Raw genomic sequence first — 11,515 nt, 5'->3', positions numbered from 1 at the left:
TTCTCCGGGAGGGAGGAACGGAGCAGTAATTTGTTTTTTTCGAAGTGTGCAATGCTAGTTCTCTGGTGATTAAATGATTACTGTACTGACCTTGGATTACTCCCCTGCACCTGCTGCCATATGTGGGGCATGGAGCATAATAAAAGACGGAAGCTCCATGGGGTGTGTCAAGTGGGAAGAGGGAAATTAAACACATTCTGATTATCCATTTAACATGACAGCCTAACAGGGATTATCTCACCATGGCAAATTTTCTGGAAACATTTGTGTGTATTTTTAACCATGTGGGCCTTAAACATGCTTCCTTCTGCTAATAGGACTACACATCACATCACTGCAATTAACAGGAAAAATCTGTTCAGAAGACAAAATGCAAGGATTTTAATTAAAATGTTTATTATTGATAATACTGCAGAGTGTATTGGAATGTGACAGGGCTTGCCTGACTACATCTACAGAAGTATGGCATACCAGCAATATCTCACTGCTACAAAGACAGAGCACTTTGCTTACAGACACGGGAGGCTGGCCCACCAGAGCCAATGCTACTAGTATATTCACAATACTTCTCTTGGATACAGTACACTCTGCAGACAAATAGGCAAGACAAAAATCCCCACTTACAGAAAATACAAAAAGGCACTATATCCCCAAATGGAATGAAAACCATGACACAAATGATTGAAAACACATAATATATCCAGTTATCCAGTTCCAGAGTTCATCTCTCATAATTTATATCCTATATTTGTTTCTAGCTTTATAGCCAACTATACAGACGTTTCCTTGGACTCTGTCACCGGTGGAAGGAACGTTGACACTTCCTTATAAGTAAGACCTATAGTGGGAAAAAGAAATTGGTCATGCACCAAAACAGTGGATTGGAATTACTACACTTAATTAGATGACATGTAATACTGTATAATACTCAGTTACTGAGATTTCCTTTGCTGAAGATTGGCGCCAGTGATTATGCGGACAGCAAAGTGGGCACGAAATTCCAAGAGAATGCAGCGGGAAGGATAAGTTGTCTAATACATTTTCAATACAAAAAGGATTAGTTGTTCGTTTGACTTGTTCACAAAATAAAAAAATATATGTAATACAAACTTAGAACCCCCTTTCTGATGGTTTTTATACAATAGTGTTAGTTCTTAAGGCGGATGTAGGAAAGTGAAAGAAATCCTTAACAATAAAAAAATCTAAGTAGGATGGAAGTAATGGTATTGCAGCTCGCATGTCCAGGTACATGGCCAACTATGTAGAGGAGTGGAAGCACATGCGCTCTAGTTAAAGGGTCACTGGTTGGAACAGCTTATGGGCACAAGCACACTGGTGCTATAGATTGTAGTACAGCTAAAAGTGATGCTATTCATGTATTAGCTGCACCGTTCTATGTATAGTAGTAGATATAAATGATGGATTAATGCAATAGGATAGATACAATGTGTACATTGATGATGTTTGTATGAAAATGAGATTACATTAGTATTTCTGGACACTAACTGAATGAAATCAGATAAGGCTGCTCACATCACATGTCCAGTATTTATTTCCATTTTTGAGTCCTAAAAACAGAAATAAAAATGTTCCAGTATTGGATCCATTGATTTGAATGGGAATGCAAGTTCTCACTAACACAAATTTAGACAAATTTGTGAATATATGAGAGAAAAAGGCCTATTGTGTACATAGAAAAAGTCTTAGACCTTTGAGATCAGCTCATGAAAAATGGGAGCAAATACAAAAAAGTGTTGAGTTTATATATTTTTTCAGTTTATATATTATATATACATACACAAAACGATAAGGGCAGTGTACACACATAAAAGAACTGGTATAACTGGTATTGACCTGAACTAGCACATGATTACACAATATTAACATGAGAAGATACTTAGAATATAAAAATACTAAAAATTACTATCCAGACTACAAGCACGTTGTGTATTGAGACACTATTTTGTAATAAGAGCCCGAGTTTTACATGACTCATTGTTCCTGCTACATTCTCTTGGAACTTTACACCCACTGTGATGTCGATCTAACCACTGTTAACAACGAATCATGCACCAAAGTTTTGCTATAACAATGTCATTAAGAAACTGTGCCCTAAGGGCAATAGCACTGCTAGAGTCAATAATACGGGGCTCCGGGCCTTATTGTCTTGACCAGAGATGGATCTATATTGATCATACTTGTGAATTGTGTCAACATTTACATGTCACCAACACAGATCTATCCCGTGAGAGCAAGGAGCCACAAGCTCCTTGCCCTACCACCACTCCAATTTATATAAGCTGCTATAATCCTTCTGCTTACAAGAAAACAGAGTGGCTGAAAGTCATCTAATCCTGATTCCCAGGCCATCACGGTGCTCATCTTTTTTTCTGACTTCAATGAACAGTGGATCAGTACAATGTAGTGTGGTCATTGCAGAAAGGGTGGCAGTGGTGGCCTTATTAAAGTGTGGCGCGTCTGAGAATGTGGTGGTCACATGACGTGTGTGAGGGGGAGAACTGTGGTGGCCATCATAAAGGAAGTAGGGGTGTTTAGGATGGGTGGGGGCTCGACTTTGGTTGCACATCGTACTTTGTGTGGAGGCATCACAATGTGTGTGGGCGACTTTGGTAGGATCATACTCTGTGTGGGGGCATCAATTAGGACATTTGCTTTTGGGACCCAATGATTTATATAGACACACCTGCTAAAGAGCGTTATTAGTGCCGAAGTATGCACTCAGGGCTTTGTTTTAAATGGGGACATTATTAGTTTTGTTTGGGGCACTCCAGGGGCATTATTAGTTTTTGAGGGGGCACTCTAGAATTAATACTTTTTAAGAGGTCACTTCGGGCATTATTACTTATTTCAGGGGCATGATTTTTTAAAAGGGGACACTCAGGGACACTTATTACTTGAAGGAACTTGGGACAATATAACTATTAAAGGAGCATATGGGGCAGAAAACTAAGAAAGAATGTCAGCTGTAAATCACTATACTGTATATAATTGTATAGCAATCTCATATGTCTGGCAGGACTAGAATCTACCACTATGTTCATTGTGTGAGGGTAATATCGTTTTTATATAATCTGTATTTTTTTTAATTTACTATTAGTTTATTGGGCAATTTAATAATTATGTAGTGGTAGGTGTATTACTGATAATATTGGTGTTTGTACATGGCGTTTTGTTTTGTAGAGGTAATGTTATTTTTTTCATGTAACAGTATTATGTATTATTGGGTCCTTGTGTAATAGTCATTTTTGTCTTTGTATTCAGTGTTTTATTAAGTAGTTATTAAGTAGGCAATATTTAGTCCTGGTATAGCAGCAAAAGTGGTATATGATATTTACTGTGCATATGTATATACGGGGAGTTGGGGCAAGGGCATATGGAGAGAGATACTTTGGGGTACTCAGAGACGCCTGAGTGAAATAACTATACAACAGAGTAACGCTTGTTCGATTTTCTTTGAAGCATCAAATTGACTTTTTGAATGGCTTCTCCCTAAAATGAAATTAAATGACTCCAATCACATCATTCAATCAGTAACCCATCCTAGTCGCAATCCCGATGAGCTGTAGTCTGAGGAAACACAGCACCTGAGACCTGTGTCTCAATAGACAGAAGACCAGTGGTGAGCTGCTGGAGAAGTGTAACAGGAGAATAAATAAATCTCCTTGGCTGCTTGAGCATGGAGGACTGAGGCTGGAGAAAAATAATTCTTTCCGATTAGTCAGCTAAGAAGATTTATACCTTCTTATGTCACAGTCCTCCTCCTCGGACGTAGAGGCCACGTCTCACTAAGCTACATCGCTACTGAGTCATGGTTTTTGTGACGCAACAGCGATCTTGCTTGCGATGTCGCTGTCTGTGACAACCAGCAACGACCTGGCCCCTGCTGGGAGGTCGCCGGTTGTTGCTGAATGTCCTGGACCATTTTTTGGTCGTTGCTCTCCTGCTGTGAAGCACACATCGCTGTGTTTGACAGCGAGAGAGCAACGATCTGAAAGTGCAGGGAGCAGGGAGCCGGCTTCTGCGGACGCTGGTAACCAAGGTACACATCGGGTAACCAAGCAAAGCGCTTTGCTTGGTTACTCGATATTTACCTTGGTTACCAGCGTCCGCAGCTTCTAGAAGTCGGCTCCCTACACAAGTAGCCAAGGTACACATCGGGTAACAATAAGCAAAGCGCTTTGCTTAGTAACCCAATGTGTACTATGGTTACCAAGCCCAGCGTCGTTACACGGGCGCTGGTGGCTGATCTCTGTGGAGATCTGCCTGATTGACAGCTCACCAGCGACCATGTAGCGACAATCCAGCGATCCCTGCCAGGTCAGATCGCTGGTGGGATCGCTGGAGCGTCGCAAAGTGTGACGGTACCCTAGGTCTGCTTACAATACAGCACCTCTATAAGAGGAGACACATACGTTTCTTTAGATTGCAGCTGTTTCTGACACGACAAGGACAGGTTGCCAGTTAATCACATTTTTGGAAAACAGCCTCTAAGGAGGTTGCCCACTACTTTTACATTGATGGCCTATCCTTAAGATAGGTCATCAATGTCTGAGTGGCTGGGGTCCAACATCCTCGTCAATCAGCTGTTCTTGGAGCTGCACCATCAACCAACAGTGGCCACAGCCACTTCCCATTCAAATAAAGAAGAGGTAGATATGCAGTATCCGGCTAAGGCCACTATCAGAAAATGGGTCAGCTCCAGAACTGAGCGTTTCCGGCTTCCTGCCAACACCGGCACAAAACAGCTGATAAATAGGGTGTCGGGTGTCAGACCCCGACCTATAAAGATATTGATGACCTATCCTAAGGATTGGCCATCAATGTAAAAGTAGTGGATAACCTGTTTAAGGTGCATTATACTGGCTAATAATGGGGTATGCAGTCTGTCTATATAAACATGTAGCTTAAATGTTGCTTATTGGCGGTTGCTTAACAGCCATGAATGGTCAGTGTAAACAGTTAGGTCTTGGAAAAAAATAAAATCACGGTCATTACTTACACTTCCATTCATCAACAGGAAGCTCTAAATTATCACACGAGTCGTCGTAAGGATCTGCTTCCATCTCATCGTCAGAATCATGGAACTGCTCAAAGTAAGGATGACACAGAGCATCAGTCGCTGTTATTCTCTTTTCTGCATCTAGCACCAGCATCTTTTCCAGGAGATTGACAGCTGAAGAGAAAACAGGAAACAACAAAATGAAATATAATTGTGCATTCTGTAGTAGTCAGAACAGCAGTAAACAATGCCAACATCCTAAGAAAATGACTTCTATCAAGATCGGAACAGTCTTGCTAGCAGTTCAGTTCACTAGACTTTGAAGTAATACCATTCAAAAAATCCTTACTTATGAGAACCTAATTAGACTAATTACAGTAAAATAAAAAAAGTTTGTTTTGTAAATCAGCTGCCAACCAAGCAGTAGTTTCTGGAAATTCCATTTCCATTCCAAATTCCATGAACTACAATCTAAAATTACCTAGAGGGTTTGCATATCGCAGCAATAATCCAAAATCTTTCTTCTGAACTTTTGGCAGACTCTTGATATAGTTTTTTGCCTATAACAAAAAAATAAAAAAAAAAAAAATGAAAATTTTTAAATTGTTCTCAAATAGAAGCAGTAACCGTTATTTAATATGAAACGTTGTCACGGCCTTGGCATGAATGCTCATCACATAAATATACATAGATAGGAGGCAAACAGGACTTACAGAAGGATTTACTTACATCAGCGCTTTGAAGTTTCTGCACGAAATCCTGAGTTGGTGTCCCTGTAATCTTCATGATTTCAGTCAGCTGATCCAGATCTACATTTTCCAGTTAAAATCATAACACTTCATAAAGTTTCTCCGTTATTATTCTGCGGATGAACACCATTTCTGCACCAATAAGCCAACTTACGTTACTTGCATTTGAGCGTTTTTCGTCTGCCTTTTTATCGCATTATTTCAGCTGCTGTTTTTGCCTCATTTTGGTCGTTCAAGTTTTAAATAAAACTAGTTTGTTTTGGAAACTTACTGTTTGTGCATTTTTCATATACTGAATTTATACGCTTCATTCAAGTCAATGGGGAGACTCTCCAAATTAAATGCATCATTATCACAATAGAAATTGGCATGCTTCAGATGTGAACATCCACCTTGCTGTATCTATAATACGCTGCCAATTTCCACATGCAAATACGCAGCAACCCCCCCAAAAAAAACCTGCATATAGTTACACTAATTCACCCTATCGTTCATATGTAAGGTTTTTGAAGTGTTTTTTTTTCTCTTGAATGCAAATTAAAAACTGCTTTGTACAGCAACAGCAAAAGCTATGAGATTTCAGAAATCTTATGCACATGTTTTTTTTTTTTCCTATCAACGGAGAGCTGCAGTGTTTGTGAAATCTGCAGCATGTCAATTCTTTCAGCTTATTTAGCCCTTGTGCGCACGCTGCGTTTTTGATGTATTTTCAGATGCAGTTTGTTGCCCAAATCTGCATGTCTATCCTTATCCTTATAAGCCAATGAGAACTCTGAAGTGCTGTGCGCACGTTGCTTCTTTTTTCCTTGCAGTTTTGAGTGCAGAAAAAAGAAGCAGCGTGTCAATTGTTGGTGCATTTTTTTAGCCCTACCAGCCAATGATTTCACTAATAAAGCACTGAACACGCATGCGTTTTGGGGTGCATTTTTCTGCCACAAGATGCAGTTTTTGGTTCAGAAAGTTATACAGTTAGGTCCAGAAATATTTGGACAGTGACAATTTTCGCGAGTTGGGCTCTGCATGCCACCACATTGGATTTTAAATGAAACCTCTACAACAGAATTCAAGTGCAGATTGTAACGTTTAATTTGAAGGTTTGAACAAAAATATCTGATAGAAATTGTAGGAATTGTACACATTTCTTTACAAACACTCCACATTTTAGGAGGTCAAAAGTAATTGGACAAAAACCAAACCCAAACAAAATATTTTTATTTTCAATATTTTGTTGCGAATCCTTTGGAGGCAATCACTGCCTTAAGTCTGGAACCCATGGACATCACCAAACGCTGGGTTTCCTCCTTCTTAATGCTTTGCCAGGCCTTTACAGCCGCAGCCTTCAGGTCTTGCTTGTTTGTGGGTCTTTCAGTCTTAAGTCTGGATTTGAGCAAGTGAAATGCATGCTCAATTGGGTTAAGATCTGGTGATTTACTTTGCCATTGCAGAATGTTCCACTTTTTTGCACTCATGAACTCCTGGGTAGCTTTGGCTGTATGCTTGGGGTCATTGTCCATCTGTACTATGAAGCGCCGTCCGATCAACTTTGCGGCATTTGGCTGAATCTGGGCTGAAAGTATATCCCGGTACACTTCATAATTCATCTGGCTACTCTTGTCTGCTGTTATGTCATCAATAAACACAAGTGACCCAGTGCCATTGAAAGCCATGCATGGCCATGCCATCACGTTGCCTCCACCATGTTTTACAGAGGATGTGGTGTGCCTTGGATCATGTGCCGTTCCCTTTCTTCTCCAAACTTTTTTCTTCCCATCATTCTGGTACAGGTTGAACTTTGTCTCATCTCTCCATAGAATACTTTTCCAGAACTGAGCTGGCTTCATGAGGTGTTTTTCAGCAAATTTAACTCTGGCCTGTCTATTTTTGGAATTGATGAATGGTTTGCATCTAGATGTGAACCTTTTGTATTTACTTTCATGGAGTCTTCTCTTTACTGTTGACTTAGAGACAGATACACCTACTTCACTGAGAGTGTTCTGGACTTCAGTTGATGTTGTGAACGGGTTCTTCTTCACCAAAGAAAGTATGCGCCGATCATCCACCACTGTTGTCATCCGTGGACGCCCAGGCCTTTTTGAGTTCCCAAGCTCACCAGTCAATTCCTTTTTTCTCAGAATGTACCCGACTGTTAATTTTGCTATTCCAAGCATGTCTGCTATCTCTCTGATGGATTATTTCTTTTTTTTCAGCCTCAGGATGTTCTGCTTCACCTCAATTGAGAGTTCCTTAGACCGCATGTTGTCTGGTCACAGCAACAGCTTCCAAATGCAAAACCACACACCTGTAATCAACCCCAGACCTTTTAACTACTTCATTGATTACAGGTTAACGAGGGAGACGCCTTCAGAGTTAATTGCAGCCCTTAGAGTCCCTTGTCCAATTACTTTTGGTCCCTTGAAAAAGAGGAGGCTATGCATTACAGAGCTATGATTCCTAAACCCTTTCTCCGATTTGGATGTGAAAACTCTCATATTGCAGCTGGGAGTGTGCACTTTCAGCCCATATTATATATATAATTGTATTTCTGAACATGTTTTTGTAAACAGCTAAAATAACAAAACTTGTGTCACTGTCCAAATATTTCTGGACCTAACTGTACTTCTGCAACAAAAGAAATCAACGTACAGACATAGCCTTAGGGAATGTGCACACGATCAGGACCTGCTGCGTCCTGGACGTGGCAAGTCCTGACCCGCGAGGACGCGAGTCTCCTCTGCAGGAGGCCGGAACTGCTCCTGCCCATGATCAGAGTTAAGGGTGCTGCGATCTCTCGCTGTGTTCTTCCTACTACAGAGGATGCTTTCGACTTCGCAGCAAAAAAAAAAAAAAAAATTACATGCTTGCGAATCGGAAAGCCGCAACGCAGGTCAGTTTTCGCTGTGGGTCGTACACGCACAGTGGGCGTGGGATTTCTATAAATCCCATTTAGTGTGCTTGTACTGTACACTGCAGCATTTTGTACGCAGCGAAAATATGCTGCATCCAAAACGCTGAAACACGGATCGTGGGCACGCAGCCTTAGAGTTTTTTATCACCCATAGAAAGCAATGAGAAAATAAAAAAAAATTGGAAAAACACAACAAACATTTTTGCAGGTTTTTTGGTAAATAAAAAAACTTTATTAAAAATGTACGCCAGATAAAAGCACACAAGTAATCTGCACCCCCCAAAAAATGTTACAAACATGGGTGTTTTGAACATAGTGATTTTATTAGCAACAAAGCAGGTTTTGGCTGCAGAAAAACACCAGCAAAAACTGTGTGGACATAGCCTTAAACTACCTTTTAAGATTTGTAATATACAAGTCAAGCCCTGGGCATGGTGGGAAAATGACAGTTTGATTACAGATGCTTGAGAAATATTGCAGGGTTGTGAAATACATAGGTCGTTTCTGTAAAGGATAAAATATCTTTATAAACCAAGGGCTGCCTGAACAGTCTAATTTACTTTGTCCCATGGTTAGTCTTTACTGTGGCATCCCACCACAGGCAAGGAAGGGCTTTTTTTCCTCTGTATATGGCACATGAAGAGTAAATACTAATTACAGCTTCTCTTATAAGAACACTGATTCCCTAAGTGACGCTGAAGAACTTGTAGAAAAGGGAAAGTACATTTATTTTTAGCTGAAAGAGATTTTTAATTATCTTTCCACAGTGCAAGTTCTTTTCGTTGTTTTAAAGCAACATATACCAACTTTGTCAATTAAGTAGCACACTGTCAGTTTCCAGCTGGGTATGTTGTAGGCAGCTAATGGCACACTTAAACACACCACAACCTGCGCGATCAGAGAGCATATTACAATACATTGTTTCTAGTACTTGTAAGGAGTGTGAACCTCTTAAGGACAAGCTTTGTTCTTCTTGCTCTGGAGTTAGGAACCTGCAATGTAGGCTTACAGTATATCACGAAAGCGAGTACACCCAGGGCCGGATTATAGGCAGGGCAGGCGGGGCTGCCGCCCAGGGGCCCCCACCACAAGAGCCTCCAAGGGGGCCCCCACCACCATCTGTCTTTGGCTTCCTGTGTTGGCGGCCCCCCTGATCATAGCTGGCTTTATCATCTACATGTGAGTAGTGCAGTTGCACAGGGTGCCGTCCGCCAGGCTCCAGAGGGGGGCGGTGCAGGGAGACAGATGTCATTTTGATTTTCAGCTCCCTCACTGCCTGCTTCCTCTCTCTGCCCGAGAGGATTGTGGGGGCGGGAAATTCATCGGCTCTGAGGTGTCATGGCCATTCTGCTGCTGTGGATGCAGCTAGAGCCTGCACCGTCCATGAGAGATGCAGGCTGTGATAGAAGGACGCGTGGGATGTCAGCTGTGAGAGTAAGGTCACTCAGCAGGGCAGGGGGAGGGGGGGGTAGAGGGGACTACAGTGCTCTCCAAGTAACTCCAAAACAGAGCTATAAGTAATGGGGAATAACTGTATATAGATGTACATGAAAGGTGGAGACAGGGACATTTTATTGCAAGTGGTGTATATTTTGTTCCTGGAGTTTGGGGGGGGTCATTTTACTGCAAGAGGTGAAGTGTGTATGAACGACCTACATAGGAGCTACATTGCAGTAAAGTCACTGACACCCATCATTGTTTAAAGCTACATACACCTCCTTAATTACACTATTCCCTTTTCATATAATCAGAATTTAAGTCCCTTCCCTAGATTATAATCATATAATAATGCCCCCTCCCCCACTGGAGTATAATCATATAATAATGCCCCCTCCCCCACTGGAGTATAATCATATAATAATGCCCCCTCCCCCACTGGAGTATAATCATATAATAATGCCCCCTCCCCCACTGGAGTATAATCATATAATAATGCCCCCTCCCCCACTGGAGTATAATCATATAATAATGCCCCCTCCCCCACTGGAGTATAATCATATAATAATGCCCCCTCCCCCACTGGAGTATAATCTTATAATAATGCCCCCTCCCACACTGGAGTATAATTATACAATAACACCCTCCCCACACTAATATATAATCATAGCATAACGCCCCCACAGAGATTATAATCATAATAATGCCCCCTCCCCCACTGGAGTATAATCATAGGATATCACTCCCCTCACCTGTAGATCAATCATAAAATAATGCCCCCCCTTCCCCTGGAATATAATAGAGTAAAACACCTCACTAATGGAGTATAATCATAAAATAATGCCCCCTCCCTAGAGTGGAGTATAATCATAGAATAATATCCCCCATCCCTTTGACTATAATCATTATCCCCTTTTTGAGTATATTCATACACTACCTTATTGTGGTATAACCGCCTCCTGGAGTATAATTACATACACCCCTTGCAGTAAAATGATGCCTCCCCCAGAGTTTAATGTGTTCTTTCCATGTACATGTGCCAGACGTATTGCTGAGTGCCATTCACTGACAGCTATCAGTTTTGTTATTCATATTGACTTCATAAAATCTTGTCATAGTATTATAGTACTCAAAATGTAACTCCTTCACCCCGATTTTCCGTTTTTTTTGTTTGTTTTTTTTCTCCCCTTCTTCTGAGAGCCGTAACTTTTTTTATTTTTCCATCAATCTTGCCATATAAGGGCTTATTTTTTGCGTGACAAATTGTACTTTTGAGTGAAATCATCAGTTTTACCATATATTGTACTAGGAAACAGGGAAAAAAATCCAAGTGCGATAAAATTGCAAAAAAAGTGCAATTGCACGATTGTTTTTGGGTTATTTTATTCACCATGTTCACTATAT

The 11,515-nt window shown here is 40.8% G+C and overlaps 1 protein-coding gene across 1 annotated transcript in view; it reads right to left on the bottom strand.

Moving 5' to 3' along the window:
- Nucleotides 1–379: 379 nt before the first annotated feature.
- MAPK12 (mitogen-activated protein kinase 12) overlaps nt 380–11,515 on the bottom strand; it is a 159,945-nt gene continuing 148,809 nt past the window's right edge. The window contains exons 9-12 of the mRNA XM_075345089.1: nt 5,750–5,829; nt 5,502–5,580; nt 5,021–5,194; nt 380–838 (exon numbers count right to left, since the gene is read on the bottom strand). Coding sequence (XP_075201204.1) covers nt 771–838; nt 5,021–5,194; nt 5,502–5,580; nt 5,750–5,829 — 401 coding nt within the window. The 3' untranslated portion in view covers nt 380–770. The remainder of the gene's footprint in view (nt 839–5,020; nt 5,195–5,501; nt 5,581–5,749; nt 5,830–11,515) is intronic.

Source organism: Anomaloglossus baeobatrachus, chromosome 4 (genome assembly GCF_048569485.1).
Source record: "Anomaloglossus baeobatrachus isolate aAnoBae1 chromosome 4, aAnoBae1.hap1, whole genome shotgun sequence".
NCBI classification, from domain to species: Eukaryota; Metazoa; Chordata; class Amphibia; order Anura; family Aromobatidae; genus Anomaloglossus; species Anomaloglossus baeobatrachus.
Note: the sequence above shows the minus strand (reverse complement) of the source record. Positions and strands in the feature narration are given on the sequence as shown.